This window comes from Eriocheir sinensis, chromosome 64 (assembly GCF_024679095.1).
Source record: "Eriocheir sinensis breed Jianghai 21 chromosome 64, ASM2467909v1, whole genome shotgun sequence".
In the NCBI taxonomy this organism is placed as follows: domain Eukaryota; kingdom Metazoa; phylum Arthropoda; class Malacostraca; order Decapoda; family Varunidae; genus Eriocheir; species Eriocheir sinensis.
The window spans coordinates 890,001-905,000 of NC_066572.1; the positions used below are offsets into that span (position 1 = coordinate 890,001).

The 15,000-nt window shown below is 43.5% G+C and overlaps 1 protein-coding gene and 1 long non-coding RNA gene across 6 annotated transcripts in view; one reads left to right on the plus strand and one right to left on the minus strand.

Annotated features, from left to right (window-relative positions):
* LOC126987145 (protein piccolo-like) overlaps positions 1–15,000 on the minus strand; it is a 48,541-nt gene that overhangs the window by 13,196 nt on the left and 20,345 nt on the right. For 4 of the 5 annotated variants that reach the window (XM_050843873.1, XM_050843872.1, XM_050843871.1 and 1 more), the window contains 5 exons: positions 11,541–11,659; positions 10,907–11,409; positions 5,575–6,222; positions 3,837–5,516; positions 22–2,636 (listed from right to left, as the gene is read on the minus strand). In XM_050843873.1, the coding sequence (XP_050699830.1) occupies positions 22–2,636; positions 3,837–5,516; positions 5,575–6,222; positions 10,907–11,409; positions 11,541–11,659 (5,565 nt within the window). The remainder of the gene's footprint in view (positions 1–21; positions 2,637–3,836; positions 5,517–5,574; positions 6,223–10,906; positions 11,410–11,540; positions 11,660–15,000) is intronic. The other variant, XM_050843875.1, reaches the window with a different exon arrangement.
* LOC126987146 (uncharacterized) lies at positions 7,450–10,583 on the plus strand. The gene is made up of 2 exons (XR_007740297.1): positions 7,450–9,696; positions 10,006–10,583. It is a non-coding gene; the product is annotated as an uncharacterized LOC126987146 (long non-coding RNA).

Below are 15,000 nucleotides of genomic sequence, written 5' to 3' on the forward strand. Positions count from 1 at the left end.
AGGGGTTAATGAAGGCCTTACCTGTGTCCTGCGGAGGGCGGCGGGGGGGCGGAAGGCGTGTGGGGGGCGGCGATCCCCTTCAGAAGCCCCCCTTACAACCCATCTGGCGGGGGCGTTCTTCAAATTCCCGCTTGAAAACTCCCTGAAGAACGGCTTTTCCGGGAGTACTGGCTTGCCTGGAGGGGCGTGGGGGGCAGCGGGGGCGGCAGAGGTAGTGGCGGAGGTGGAGGTAACAGTGGAGGTAGTGGAGGAGGCAGTGGAGGTAGTGGAGGAGGCAGTGGAGGGAGTGGAAGGCTCACTTTTAACGACCTTGTCATAACTGATTTCTTGGGCCCTGGACTTGTAGGTCGAAATGGAGAATGACACAACGGGGGGTTTATATCTCGCCCCCTGGGGATCCGCGCCCCCCGTGGCTTTGCTGGGGAGCCCAGGGGGGGCGGGGGTGTCTGGCAGAGGAGGGGGGGCGCTGTCGTAGCTATGGGAGGCGGCGGAGGAGGAGACGGAAGAGGAGGAGGAGGATCGAATTTTTGTGATTTTTGAGTCTTCGCACGATTCATAGGTTGAGGAATCTTGCCTGTGTGCGTGTGTGTGTGCGTGTGCGGGGGCTGTGTGTGCGTGTGTAGGTGGGGGAGAGGTTGCTGTAGGCGTGGGCGTGTCCGTGGGCGTGGGCGTGTGCGCGTGGCTGGCGTACACGAGCGTTTGTTTGGGGGTGAGTTCAATGATTCTTGGTTCGGTTCGCGGTTTTGTTGTGTTTGATTCAAGTATCGCGGATTTGAGTTCCGCAATCATGTCTCTCTTCCTCCTCTCCTCCTTCCCTCCTCCCTCCTCCTCCTCTGCGCTTAAGGAGGAGGAGGAGGAGGAGGAAGACGTTAAGGAAGACCCTCTCCTCCTGTTTCTTCTTCTCCTCCTCTTCTCTCTTCCTTCCTTCCTTCCTTCCTCTTTTGGTTTGATGATAAGTCTCTCCTCCTCCTCCTCCTCCTTCTTCTTCTTCTTCTTCTTCTTCTCCTCCTCCTCCTCTTCCTTCTTCTTCCGAGGGGGGGAGGGGCGGTCCTGGAAGGGGGTGGGGGGGTCAGGAAGAGGGTACGCCCATGACAGACTCCTCTCCTCTTCCTCCTCCTCCTCCTTCTTCCTCCTCACCTCTTCCTTATGTGACTCTTCTTCTGAGGAGGAGGATGAAGAGGAGGAGGAGGAAGGGGAACGCTGTCGTGGCCTTCCTCTTCCTCCTCTTCGTCTGTCTTCCTCCTCCTCCTCTTCCTCCTTCTTCTTAGCGACCATTCCATTTTCGCGATTTTTGGGTGATTCAGGTTTTACGGAATTCACGGTTCGCGATTTTCCGACCCTTTTTGTTCTCTTGGGAGGCTGCGGCGACGGCGGGGGGGACTCATCGCTCCTGTGCGCTTCCCCGTAACCCTCCACGCGTCTCGACTCCCTGGGCGGCGAGTTTGAGCGATGCGCGTTGCCCCTGAGCGCTAAACCGTCACCTCTATCGCGATTTCTGGCTTTCGGAGGTGCAGAATCGCTGTTACTCTCGCTATCCTCGCTCCTGTGCGCAACTCCGTAACTTGGCGTGCGTTTTGACCCCCCGGACGGCGATTTAGACTGATGCGCGTTGCTCCTGTGCGCGAAACCGTCACCTTTCCCGCGATTTCTGGTTATAGGAGAGGAATGCCCGCTACTGTCCGACTCCTCGCTCCTGTGCACACCTCCGTACCGCTTCTCTGTAGGACGAGGGGAGGGCGACCGACTGCTCTCACTGCTCCGGCGCGCATCTCCGACACCCCGACTCCCGCGCCCACGGACCTGGTTTCTACGCGTCGGTGGCGGTGTGGGCGCCTCATCACTGCTCTCATTGCTCCTGCGCTCAGCTCTGTCACCTCTTACATGCCTGGAGGAAGACTCATTGCCCCTGTGCGCGAATCCGTCACCCTTGTCGCGTTTTCTTGCCGTAGGTGAAGAGTGGCTGCTCGTGTCGGATTCCTCGCTCCTGTGCCCTCCTCCGTAACGCCTTTCGTGTGTATGGGAGGACTCATTGCCCCTGTGCGCAGATTTGTTACCTTTGAGTTTTCTGGGCATAGAAGGTGAAGAATGACCACTGCTGTCGCTCTCCTCGCTCCTGTGCGCAAATCCGTCACTTTTCGCGTGTTTTGAGGCCCTAGGGGGTGATTTAGAGCGATGTGCGTTGCTCCTGTGCGCAAATCCGTCACCCTTATCGCGTTTTCCGGCTACAGGTGAAGAGTGGGTGCTGGTGTCGCTATCCTCGCTCCTGTGCGCAAATCCGTCACCTTTCGCGTCCCGGGGTGAAGATTCATTGCCCCGGTGCGCGATTCCGTCACCGCGAAGTCGGCTTGTTGGTATTTTCGAGTCGCTGTCACTCTCACTCTCACTATCGGTCTTCTCATTGCTCCTGTGCGCACCTCCGTCACTCTCGCTGCTGGTACTGTCACTATCCTCGCTCCTGCGCTCGCCTCCGTAACGTCCCGCGGATTCCTGGTCCCGGCGCGCGATTCCGGCACCCGGCGCCGTCCCTTCGCGGTGCCGGGACGGTGCGGGCGCCTTGCTCCTGTGCTGGTCTGCGTCTCCCTCCTCGCCAGAGCTCTCAGAGGAGAAACTCGCGCGATGGGTCTGTACCTCGTGGTCTGGAGGGGAGGAGGAGGAGGAGGAGGAGGAGGAGAAAAAGAAGGTAAGGAATAAAAGAAAAAAATAAGAATGATGATGATAATAATAATAATAATAATAATAATAATAATAATAATAATAATAATAATAATAATAATAATAATAATAATAATAATAATAATAATAATATTAAATAAAAGTAATATAATGATAACCAGAGCAAAAAATTAACTACTACTACTACTACTACTATTACTACTACTACTATTACTACTACTACTACTACTACTACTACTACAACTACTACTACTACTACTACTACCACCCAGGGCATCACACTACTATCAGATGCAATAATAATAATAATAATAATAATAATAATAATAATAATAATAATAATAATAATAATAATAATAATAATAATAACAGAATTCAGCCCTCAATAAGTAAGTTCCAATCCCTTATAAGTAGAATCCAACACCTTACTTAAGCAGAAATTGATCCCTTTGTAAGTAAGTTGTAGAAGTCAGCAGAGTTTGACCCTTTGATAAGTAGGTTCAGATTCCTTAAGTGAGTAGAATCTAATCCCCCTTATGAGCAGGTTCCAATCCCTTTAGTAAACACATTATAATTCCTTATAATGGTAGCTTCCAATCCCTTTCATTAGTAGATTCCAATCCCTTATAAAAGCAGTAAGTAGGTTCCAATCCCTTATAGCAGTAGTAGGTAGGTTCCAATACCATATAGAGGTAGTATCCAATCCCTTATATAACCAAGTTCCAGTCCCCTTGAGTTAGTAGAATCCAATCTCTTTAGTAAACAGGTTCCAATCTCATTAGTTAATAGGTCCCAATCCCTTACCGAGGCAGCACTGAGTCCCCTATAGCAACAGAATCCAATCCCTTATAAATAGGTTCCAATCCCTTTAGTTAACAGGTTCCAATCCCTTACCGAAGCAGAACTGAATCCCTTATAGCAACAGAATCCAATCCCATTATCAACAGCCTCCAATCCCCTTAGTAAGCCGAATCCAATCTTATTAGTAAATAGATCCCAATCCCTTTAGTTACAGGTTCCAATCCCTTACCGAAGCAGAATCCAACCCCTTATAGCAACAGAATCCAATCCCCTTATACATAGGTTCCAATCCCATAAGCAGAGAATCCAATCCCTTATCCATAGGTTCCAATCCCTTACCAACCAGTCAGGGGCATGCAAACCTGAGTCTGAGAACAGAGAAGTGGTGGTGGAGGTGTTGGTGGTGATGGTGGTGGTGGTGGTGGTGGTGCCAGGGACAGTGCCAGGCTCCAGTGTCACTTCCGGGTGCAGCTGAGCCATGAGTGCCAAGTACCCGGCCTTGTAGCTGGCGGCACTGCTCGCTGACGGCACTGCGGACACTGGCGGCACTGTCGTTTTCTGTGGCACTGGTCCTGTTTCGGCACTTCCGGAGGCACCGCTTGGCACTGCTGGGGCTTTCCGGGGGTGATGAGTGCCTACAGAGAGTGCCACTGGGTTGGGGTTGACACCGAACGGCACTTTTTTCGACGTTTCGTGAGGTACCAAATTTACGTCGCTCCGAATTCTGGCACTTTCCGGCACTCCCTTGGCTTTGGGGTGAGGTCCGGGTGGCTCTGAGGGTGCCTGAGGTCCCTTGGCACTGTTCTGGAGGAGTGCCAAGTTGGAGAAGGAGGAGGAGAGGGAGAGAGAGGGAGAACTATCGACACCTTCCTCCGACAAGAGAGAGAGAAGTTCAGAGTCAATCTCACGTAACTTGGCAAAATGATCGAGGTATTTGCTTTGTAGATCCTCCTCCTCCTCTTCCTCCTTCCTCTTCCTGGTCTCCTCCTCCTTCTTCCTCCTCTCGATATGTGTTCGTCTTGGCGGAGGAGGAGGAGGGGAAGAGGAGGAAGGAGGAGGAGGAGTGTGATTCTTCCCTCCTTGTGATCTTGGTGGACGTTTCAGAGAGGACGGTTTTGACTCACAAGAAGAGGAAGAGGAGGAGGAGCTGGGGGATGGAGGGAGGGGAGAGAGAGGTTCTGGAGGAGCGGAGGGAACGGAGGTAACTTTCTCAGGTGTGGAGGTAATCAGCATTCCTCCGAGCAGGTACCGAGGCTCAAAAAGTTCCTCATTGAATTCCAAATCACTTCCGTCGGAGAGATTTTCTGCCCCGAAGTTTTCCGCCCCGAAATCCCCGAAAACTTCCCCGAAACCTGAATTTTCCCCGGCGAAGGTTCCTCCTCCTCCTCCTCTTCCGCCTCTGAAACCTCCATCTTCCTCCTCTTCTCCTCCTCCGAATCGTCCCTCTGCCAGGCTTCTTCCTCCTCTGGGCCTTGAGTTCTTCCTCCCCTCCTCCTCCTCCTCCTCCTCCTCTCTTCCTCTTCCTCTTCCATAACTTCGATCAAGGCTTCCTGTATAGTTGATGTTGTTGTTGTTGTTGTTGTTGTTCCGTCCGAGACTCCCAAAGCCATCCGATAACTTTTCTTTTTTTGCTTTTTTTCCGAAGATTTTCCGCCCGACACTCCCCGAGAGCAGTGCCTTCCTACCCCCCTTGGCACTGGCACTCCCATCGGCACTGTCCTGGACCGTCTGGGAGGTGCCGTCCGCTACGAAGAGACGTCCGTTGGTGTGTGTGTTCGTATGTTCGTTCGTGGCACTGTTGGAGGCACCCCTCGCGGCACTCATCTTGGTCTGGCTCTGAGTCACCATACGGAAGGTTGGTATGGCACTCCTGCTGTCGGCACTGCTCCTGCTACTTGTGCTGTGGGTGCCAAGCGTGGACCTGCTGTCTGCCCTGCTCAGCCTGGCACTCTCGCTCTCTCGCTCCCTCTCTCGCTCGCTCGCTCTCTTTTTCTCTCTCTCTATCTCGGTTTCTCTCTCCGTTTTTAGTTTTCTCTCTCTCTCTTTCTCTTTCTCTCTCATTTTCTCTCTCTCTATCTCGGTTTCTCTCTCCGTTTTCACTTTTCTCTCTCTCTCTCATTTTCTCTCTCTCTATCTCGGTTTCTCTCTCCGTTTTCACTTTTCTCTCTCTCTCTTTCTCTTTCCTCCTTTCTCTCTTTCTCTCCTCCTCCTCCTCCTCCTCCTCTTCCTTCTTCCTCCCCTGGTGGTGGCGAGGGAGGGGGGCCGGAGGGGGGGAGAGGGGGGTGGGGGTATTTTCCTGGGGGGAACTGGGGGCTACGACTCTTCTCCGGGGGGCAACCACAGGGTACTGGGGGTGAGCTTTTGACCCCTGGGGCATTAACTGGGGCTTCTTCTGGGGCAATTTTGGGGCTCTGGAGGCATCCTGGGGTAGAGATTGACCCTGGGGTAAGTTTGACAGACCCTGGGGTAGATTGGGGGCACCCTGGGGTAAGTTTGACAGCTCCTGGGGTAGTTTCTGGTGACCCTGGGGTAGATTTGGCAAGTCCTGGGGTGGTTTTGACAAGTCCTGGGGTAGTTCTTCCTCCTCCTTCTTCTTCTTCTTCTTCTTCTTCCTCTTCTCCTCTTCCTCTTCCTCTTCTTCTCCATTTAAGCTGTAGGAGGGTGGAGGTGGGGTTGGGTGGTGGTGGAGGTGGTGGGTGGAGGTGGTGGTGGTGGTGGTGGTGTTGAGGTTGAGGTGTTGGAAAGGTTCTGTTGGGTTAATATAAGCAGCCTGGTGTTAGCGCATGCAGAGAGACAGACAGACAGACACTTAGAACGACTGGTAGACAGACAGACAGAGAGACAGACAGACAGACAGAGAGACACTTAGAACGACCAGTAAACAGACAGGGAGACAGAGATGGACAGACAGAGAAAGAGAAACAGAGAAATTCAAAAAGACAGACAGACGGAGAGAGAAACAGAGAGAGAGAGAGAAAGAGAGAGTGCCTGGCTAGCTAAGGGCCCTTCACACAGTGCCACGATATGCTGTACTGATGTAGTGCCGAGACTATGCCCGATAAGGGAGCCTACCATCACCCACTTGGCCAGCGGGGTACCTCTTTGGCTGACTCGGTAAGGGGTAGCTCTCCCATCATGCTGGTCGCGGGGTCAATCCAAGGCAGCCGGGGAATACCCTCTCCTTGTCTTGTGTAATTTCCCGTGTGTTTTGATACATGTAGAGAAATGAAAGTCTTAGGGCATGAAACTGATTCCTATGTAGCCTTCCAGATGTGGTGGGTCCGTGGCCAGGCTGGTGGTGGTGAGGCCAGGAATGCCCTCTCCTTGTCTTGTGTAATTTCCCGTGTGTTTCTATACATGTAGAAGACGTGTTGGGAAAGAGAAATGAAACTCTCAGGGCATGAAACTGATTCCTATGTAGCCTTCTGGATGTGGTGGGTCCGTGGCCAGGCTGGTGGTGGTACTGTGGCCAAACTTGTGGTGGTGAGGCCAGGCGTTCTGTGTGTGGTGAGCATGTCCTATGGTGCTGTGCTGCCCCTCATGGGTGGGTGTACAGTGGCCAGCTGACCTTGTAAACACTCCAGTAGGGCAGTAAATGATGCAAGGATTATTGTTTGCCAAGAGTATCTGAGGACTCTGGCTTTGTTGTGGTCTAGCTATAAGGCTCCTGTAGAGGTCTTTGTTCCGCACAGCAGCAAGGGGTGAGAAGGAGGCCTGCTGATGGTGGTGCCAGTGGAGTGCCAGGGAGGAATGGGCACACCACTATGGAGGCACAAGGTGGACCCCTCACTGACACACGCACACTCAGAAAAAATGTTTAAAAAGAAAGAAAGAAAGAAAAAGAATGAAATTTTTTTTATAGAGAGAGAAAAGGAGATAGACAGATATGGAGAAAGAATTAAAAAGATGAAGAAGAGAGAGAGAGAGAGAGAGAGAGAGAGAGAGAGAGAGAGAGAGAGAGAGAGAGAGAGAGAGAGAGACATTTGAGAGAGAGAGAGAGAGAGAGAGAGAGAGAGAGAGAGAGAGAGAGAGAGAGAGAGAGAGAGAGAGATAGAGAGAGAGAGAGAGAGAGAGAGAGAGAGAGAGAGAGAGAGAGAGAGAGAGAGACTACCATGCAATACTATGATCATGCCATGCAACAAACAAACAAACAAACAAACACTTTACACTACCATGCAACATAACAATAATAATAATAATAATAATAATAATAATAATAATAATAATAATAATAATAATAATAACTACTACTATTACTATCCAACTATCTATCTATCTATCTATCTATCTATCTATCTATCTATTGACAAGCATACAGGTAAAATAGCAATAATAATAATAATAATAATAATAATAATAATAATAATAATAATAATAATAATAATAATGGGTTAGGTTGGTGCGTGCATAGGTGCTGTAATAGTAATAATAATAATAATAATAATAATAATAATAATAATAATAATAATAATAATAATAATAATAATAATAATAATAATAATAATAATAATAATAAAAGTTCAACAAAGCTTCACACAATGGCTCGAAAATGCTCCAAAAAATGCTCCAAAAAATGGCTTTAAAAATATTACAAAAGGCTTCAGGAAATGTCTCAAAAAAGTGCCTCAAAAATGTTTTAAAAATGGCTGAAAATAATTAATAAATGGCTTCAAAAATGCTTCAAAAATGGCTTCAAAAATATCACAAAAGGCTTCAAGAAATGTCTCAAAAACGTGCCTCAAAAAATGCTTCAAAAATGACTTAAAATATTCAGTACATGGCTTCAAAAATGCTTTAAAAATTATGAAGAAATTAAAAAAATGCTCATCACAAAGGCCTTCTCACACATCAATGCCTCGAAAATGCTTTAAAAATATGAAGAAATTAAAAAAATGCTGATCACAAAGGCTTTCTCACACATCAATGCCTCAAAAATGTTTTAAAAATATGAAGAAATTAAAAAAATGCTCATCACAAAGGCTTTCTAACACATCAATGCCTCAAAAATGCTTTAAAAATATGAAGAAATTAAAAAAATGCTCATCACAAAGGCCTTCCTCACACATCAATGCTTCAAAAATGCTTTAAAAATATGAAATTAAAAAAATGCTCGTCACAAAGCCTTCCTCACACATCAATGCCTCGAAAATGCTTGAAAAATATGAAGAAATTAAAAAAATGCTGATCACAAAGGCTTTCTCACACATCAATGCCTCGAAAATGCTTTAAAAATATGAAGAAATTAAAAAAATGCTGATCACAAAGGCTTTCTCACACATCAATGCCTCGAAAATGCTTTAAAAATATGAAGAAATTAAAAAAATGCTCATCTCAAAGCCTTCCTCACACATCAATGCCTCGAAAATGCTTGAAAAATGTGAAGAAATTAAAAAAAATGCTCATCACAAAGGCTTTCTAACACATCAATGCCTCAAAAATACTTTAAAAATATGAAGAAATTAAAAAAATGCTCATCTCAAAGCCTTCCTCACACATCAATGCTTCAAAAATGCTTCAAAAATGCTTCATGTTATTAGTGAGTCAGTGAATAGGTGTGTGCATTGAATAACACATGAATGAATGAATGAATAAATCTATGGAAACTATTGAATGTATATATATAAATTACTGCATTGAAACTGTACTGAATTTATATATAAGTTGCTCTATTGAAACTTTCCTGTATAAATTAATTGATATATATATATGAATTAATAGATGAGATTGTTGATGAATAAAATTAATTGGTATATTAAAGCTACAGAAAATATACATTGAATTAAAACTTGTATATAAATTAATTAATATATATAAGTTGCTCTATTGAAACTTTCCTGTATAAATTAATTGATATATATATAAGAATTAATAGATGAGTTTGTTGATGAATAAAATTAATTGATTTACTGAAGCTACAGAAAATATACATTGAATTAAAACATATATATAAATTAATTAATATATATATAAGTTGCTCTATTGAAACTTTCCTGTATAAATTAATTGATATATATATATGAATTAATAGATGAGTTTGTTGATGAATAAAATTACTTGATTTACTGAAGCTACAGAAAATATACATTGAATTAAAACTTGTATATAAATTAATTAATATATATATAAGTTGCTCTATTGAGACTTTCCTGTATAAATTAATTGATATATATATGAATTAATAGATGAGATTGTTAATGAGTAAAATTACTTGATTTACTGAAGGTACAGAAAATATACATTGAATTAAAACTTATATGCAAATTAATTTATATATATAAGTTGCTCTATTGAGACTTTCCTGTATAAATTAATTGATATATATATATGAATTAATAGATGAGTTTGTTGATGAATAAAATTACTTGATTTACTGAAGGTACAGAAAATATACATTGAATTAAAACTTATATGCAAATTAATTTATATATATAAGTTGCTCTATTGAGACTTTCCTGTATAAATTAATTGATATATATATATATGAATTAATAGATGAGTTTGTTGATGAATAAAATTAATGGTATATTGAAGCTAATGAAAAAATACATTAAATTAAAACTTGTGTATAAATTAATTAATATATTTGAACTTTAAGTAATTTTTCTACTTGTAAAAATTGAGGCAAAAATATTGAAGCTTGTTAAATACTATTACTAATACTAATAACGGTAATTACTCTCATTAACTTTGCAAATAATTAAAATAGAATATATATTGCTGACTAGAAAGCAATTACAGAGAAGAGGAGGAGGAGGAGGAGGAGGAGAATGAGAAAAAGAGAAAGAAATAAACAGACCAGGGAGAAGAAGAAGAAGAAGAAGAAGAAGAAGAAGAGGAAGAGGAGGAGGAGGAGGAGGGAGAGAATGAGAAAAAGAGAAAGAAATAAACAGACCAGGGAGAAGAAGAAGAAGAAGAAGAAGAAGAAGAAGAGGAGGAGGAGGAAGAGAAAAAAAGAGAAAGAAATAAACAGACCAGGAAGAAGAAGAAGAAGAAGAAGAAGAAGAAGAAGAAGAGGAGGAGGAGGAAGAGAAAAAAAGAGAAAGAAATAAACAGACCAGGAAGAAGAAGAAGAAGAAGAAGAAGAAGAAGAGGAGGAGGAGGAGGAGGAAGAGAATGAGAAATAAACAAAAGAGGAAAAGGAGGAAGAAGATGAAGAAGAAGAAGAAGAAGAAGAAGAAGAAGAAGAAGAAGAAGAAGAAGAAGAAGAAGAAGAAGAAGAAGAAGAAGAAGAAGAAGAAGAAGAGGAGGAGGAGGAGGAGGAGGAGGAGGAAGACCCTTTAAAATGCAGCCATCTTGCTATGCCCTTCCAAGATGGCTCCCAAACTCGTTATAAACACATTCCAATCTTCCTCCTCCTTCCCCTCCTCCAGGAAGACCCGCGGAGGAGGAGGAGGAGGAGGAGGAAGACGAGGAGGAGGAGGAGGAAGCTTACCTGAGGGCTGGGAGGAGGAGGAGGAGGAGGGAGGAGGAGGAGGAGAGGTCTCTGTTGCTGGGATATTCTTCTCATAACTAAAGGAGGAGGAGGAGGAGGAGGAGGAGGAAGACGGGGATGGAGAGGAGGGAGGAGGAGGACCCACGGAGGAGGATGGCACCACCGGCACCTCTGATCCTCCACTCTGAGGCGCCTGATCCCTTTTAGAAGAATCCGATTCCCTTTGAGGAGGATCGGAAACCTTTAATGGGGTTGAGGTCACCAGGGGAGCAGGGATAGAGGATTCAGGGGTCGAGGTCACAGGGGGCGACTCTCCCTCCTCCGGGATAGCCACAGGGGGGGCCACAGTGGGGGCTTTCGGGGGTGGGGGGGCTCGACGCTTCCCTCGAGAAATGAGAGAGAGAGAGGAGGTGGAGGTGGTGGAGGTCAGGTTGGTGGTGGTGGTGGTGGTGGTGGTGTGGTGGTGGTGGGTGACCTCGGAGCTGACCTCTGACCCCGCGGGACTGAAAGAAAGGTCAAGAGGTCAAGGTCACTCTCTCTAATTTTTTCTTTCATTCCTTTCTCTTTCTCTAAATTTGTCTTTCTCATTCGCTCGCTCCGTCTCTCTCTCTCTCTCTCTCTCTCTCTCTCTCACCTGGTATGGGGGGAGCGAAGATCATGGTAGCCGGAGGAGGAGGAAGAACATCTGGAGAGAGAAACTCCTCCTCCTCCTCCTCCTCCTCCTCCTCCTCCTGGGTCTCTCCTTTGAGCCTCCTGTTGAAGGGAGAGATGTGAATTATTAACTTCAAAATAATAATCTTCTTGTATTTATCAAACTTAAACCTAATCAAAATCACACTTATTAAAGCCCTTGACCCATTAATACAATTTGATCAAGTCTTGCGAATGTGGATTTAAATGCTTAAGTCTATCCTCAAATGGCCTGTTCCTCCCTTCCGTTCTCCCCTCCTCCTCCTCCTCCTCCTCTTTCTTCTTCCTTCCCTGCCCCTAAATCATCAATGTCATCCTCCTTTGTACAGATTCTAACACACTGATATCCATTCAATAATCTAGATGAGGTCCAGTTTTGGTGCCCACACAACGGAATGGACATCAACTTGCTAGAATCAGCTCAGAGGAGGATGACCAAGATGATTCAGGGGCTGAGAAGGAAGAAGAGAGGAGGAGGAGGAGGAGGAGGAGGAGGAGGAGGGGAGAACGGAAGGAACTGGCCATTTGAGGATAGACTTAAGCATTTAAATCCACATTCGCAAGACTTGATCAAAGTGTATTAATGGGTCAAGGGCTTTAATAAGTGTGATTTTAATTAGGTTTAAGTTAGATAGCCTGAAACATCTAAACTTACATTCACTAGAGAGACGAAGAGTGCGGGGAGATCTGATAGAAGTCTTCAAATGGGTCAAGGGATACAACAAAGGCTATATAAGTAAGGTACTGAGAATTAGCCAGCAGGATAGAACTCGCAGTAATGGATTTAAATTAGAAACGTATAGATTTAGGAGAGATATAGGCAAGCATTGGTTTAGTGATAGGTTGATGGGGGAATGGAGTAGACTCAGCAATCACATAGTTAGTGCAGGGACGATAGCTTGTTTTAAGAGTAGACTGGATAGCTACATGGACGGGGGACAGGTGACAGTGTGTAACGAGGGTCGAGCCTCTACCTGAAACCCCTGTAACTACACCTCACCCATCGTCAGTAGTGGGGGGGAATCTTGCAGTCTCTCTATGTTCTTATGTACTGGTGCTAAGTAAGGCTTGGTATGATTTCAACGCTGGTATTGTAGCACAGTAAAGGTAATATATTTTGGGAGACAGCTGGTAAGGAGACACACTATATATATACATGGATTTGGCCCCAGTCTGTTATAGGAAGGGCGGATTTTTTTATATTTTGTACAAGAAAGCTATTGAAAACATCACTTATTAAATCATGCTATGGGTTAAAATGAATGTGTTTACTATTGCATATGAGACACACTATATATATACATGCATTTGGCCCCAGTCTGTTATAGGAAGGGCAGATTTTTTTTATATTTTGCACAAGAAAGCTATTGAGAATTTCCCTTATTAAATCATGCTATGGGTTAAAATTAGAGTGTTTACTATTGCATATGGGACACACTATATATATACATGGATTTGGCCCCAGTCTGTTATAGGAAGGGCAGATTTTTTTTATATTTTGCATAAGAAAGCTATTGAGAATTTCCCTTATTAAATCATGCTATGGGTTAAAATTAGAGTGTTTACTATTGCATATGGGACACACTATATATATGCATGCATTTGGCCCCAGTCTGTTATAGGAGGGGCGGATTTTTTTATATTTTGCACAAGAAAGCTATTGAGAATTTCCCTTATTAAATCATGCTATGGGTTAAAATGAATGTGTTTACTATTGCATATGGGACACATTATATATACATGGATTTGGCCCCAGTCAGATGGTAGGAAGGGCGGATTTTTTTTATATTTTGCACAAGAAAGCTATTGAGAATTTCCCTTATTAAATCATGCTATGGGTTAAAATGAATGTGTTTACTATTGCATATGGGACACACTATATATATACATGGATTTGGCCCCAGTCTGTTATAGGAAGGGCAGATTTTTTTTATATTTTACACAAGAAAGCTATTGAAAACATCCCTTATTAAATCATGCTATGGGTTAAAATTAGAGTGTTTACTATTGCATATGGGACACATTATATATATACATGCATTTGGCCCCAGTCAGATGGTAGGAAGGGCGGATTTTTTTATACTTTGCACAAGAAAGCTATTGAAAACATCCCTTATTAAATCATGCTATGGGTTAAAATTAGAGTGTTTACTATTGCATATGAGACACACTATATATACATGGATTTGGCCCCAGTCAGATGGTAGGAAGGGCAGATTTTTTTTATATTTTGTACAAGAAAGCTATTGAAAACGTCTCTTATTAAATCATGCTATGGGTTAAAATGAATGTGTTTACTATTGCATATGGAACACACTATATATATACATGCATTTGGCCCCAGTCTGTTATAGGAAGGGCAGATTTTTTTTATATTATGTACAAGAAAGCTATTGATAACATCACTTATTAAATCATGCTATGGGTTAAAATGAATGTGTTTACTATTGCATATGGGACACATTATATATATACATGGATTTGGCCCCAGTCTGTTATAGGAAGGGCGGATTTTTTTTATATTTTGCACAAGAAAGCTATTGAGAATTTCCCTTATTAAATCATGCTATGGGTTAAAATTAGAGTGTTTACTATTGCATATGAGACACACTATATATACATGCATTTAGCCCCAGTCTGTTATAGGAAGGGCGGATTTTTTTTATATTTTGCACAAGAAAGCTATTGAGAATTTCCCTTATTAAATCATGCTATGGGTTAAAATGAATGTGTTTACTATTGCATATGGGACACACTATATATACATGGATTTGGCCCCAGTCTGTTATAGGAAGGGCGGATTTTTTTTATATTTTGTACAAGAAAGCTATTGAAAACATCCCTTATTAAATCATGCTATGGGTTAAAATGAATGTGTTTACTATTGCATATGGGACACACTATATATACATGGATTTGGCCCCAGTCTGTTGATAGGAGGGGCGGATTTTTTTTATACTTTGCACAAGAAAGCTATTGAGAATTTCCCTTATTAAATCATGCTATGAGTTAAAATTAGAGTGTTTACTATTGCATATGGGACACATTATATATACATGGATTTGGCCCCAGTCTGTTGATAGGAGGGGCGGATTTTTTTATATTTTGTACAAGAAAGCTATTGAAAACATCCCTTATTAAATCATGCTATGGGTTAAAATTAGAGTGTTTACTATTGCATATGGGACACACTATATATATACATGCATTTGGCCCCAGTCTGTTATAGGAAGGGCGGATTTTTTTTTATATTTTGCACAAGAAAGCTATTGAGAATTTCCCTTATTAAATCATGCTATGGGTTAAAATGAATGTGTTTACTATTGCATATGAGACACACTATATATACATGGATTTGGCCCCAGTCAGATGGTAGGAAGGGCGGATTTTTTTTATACTTTGTA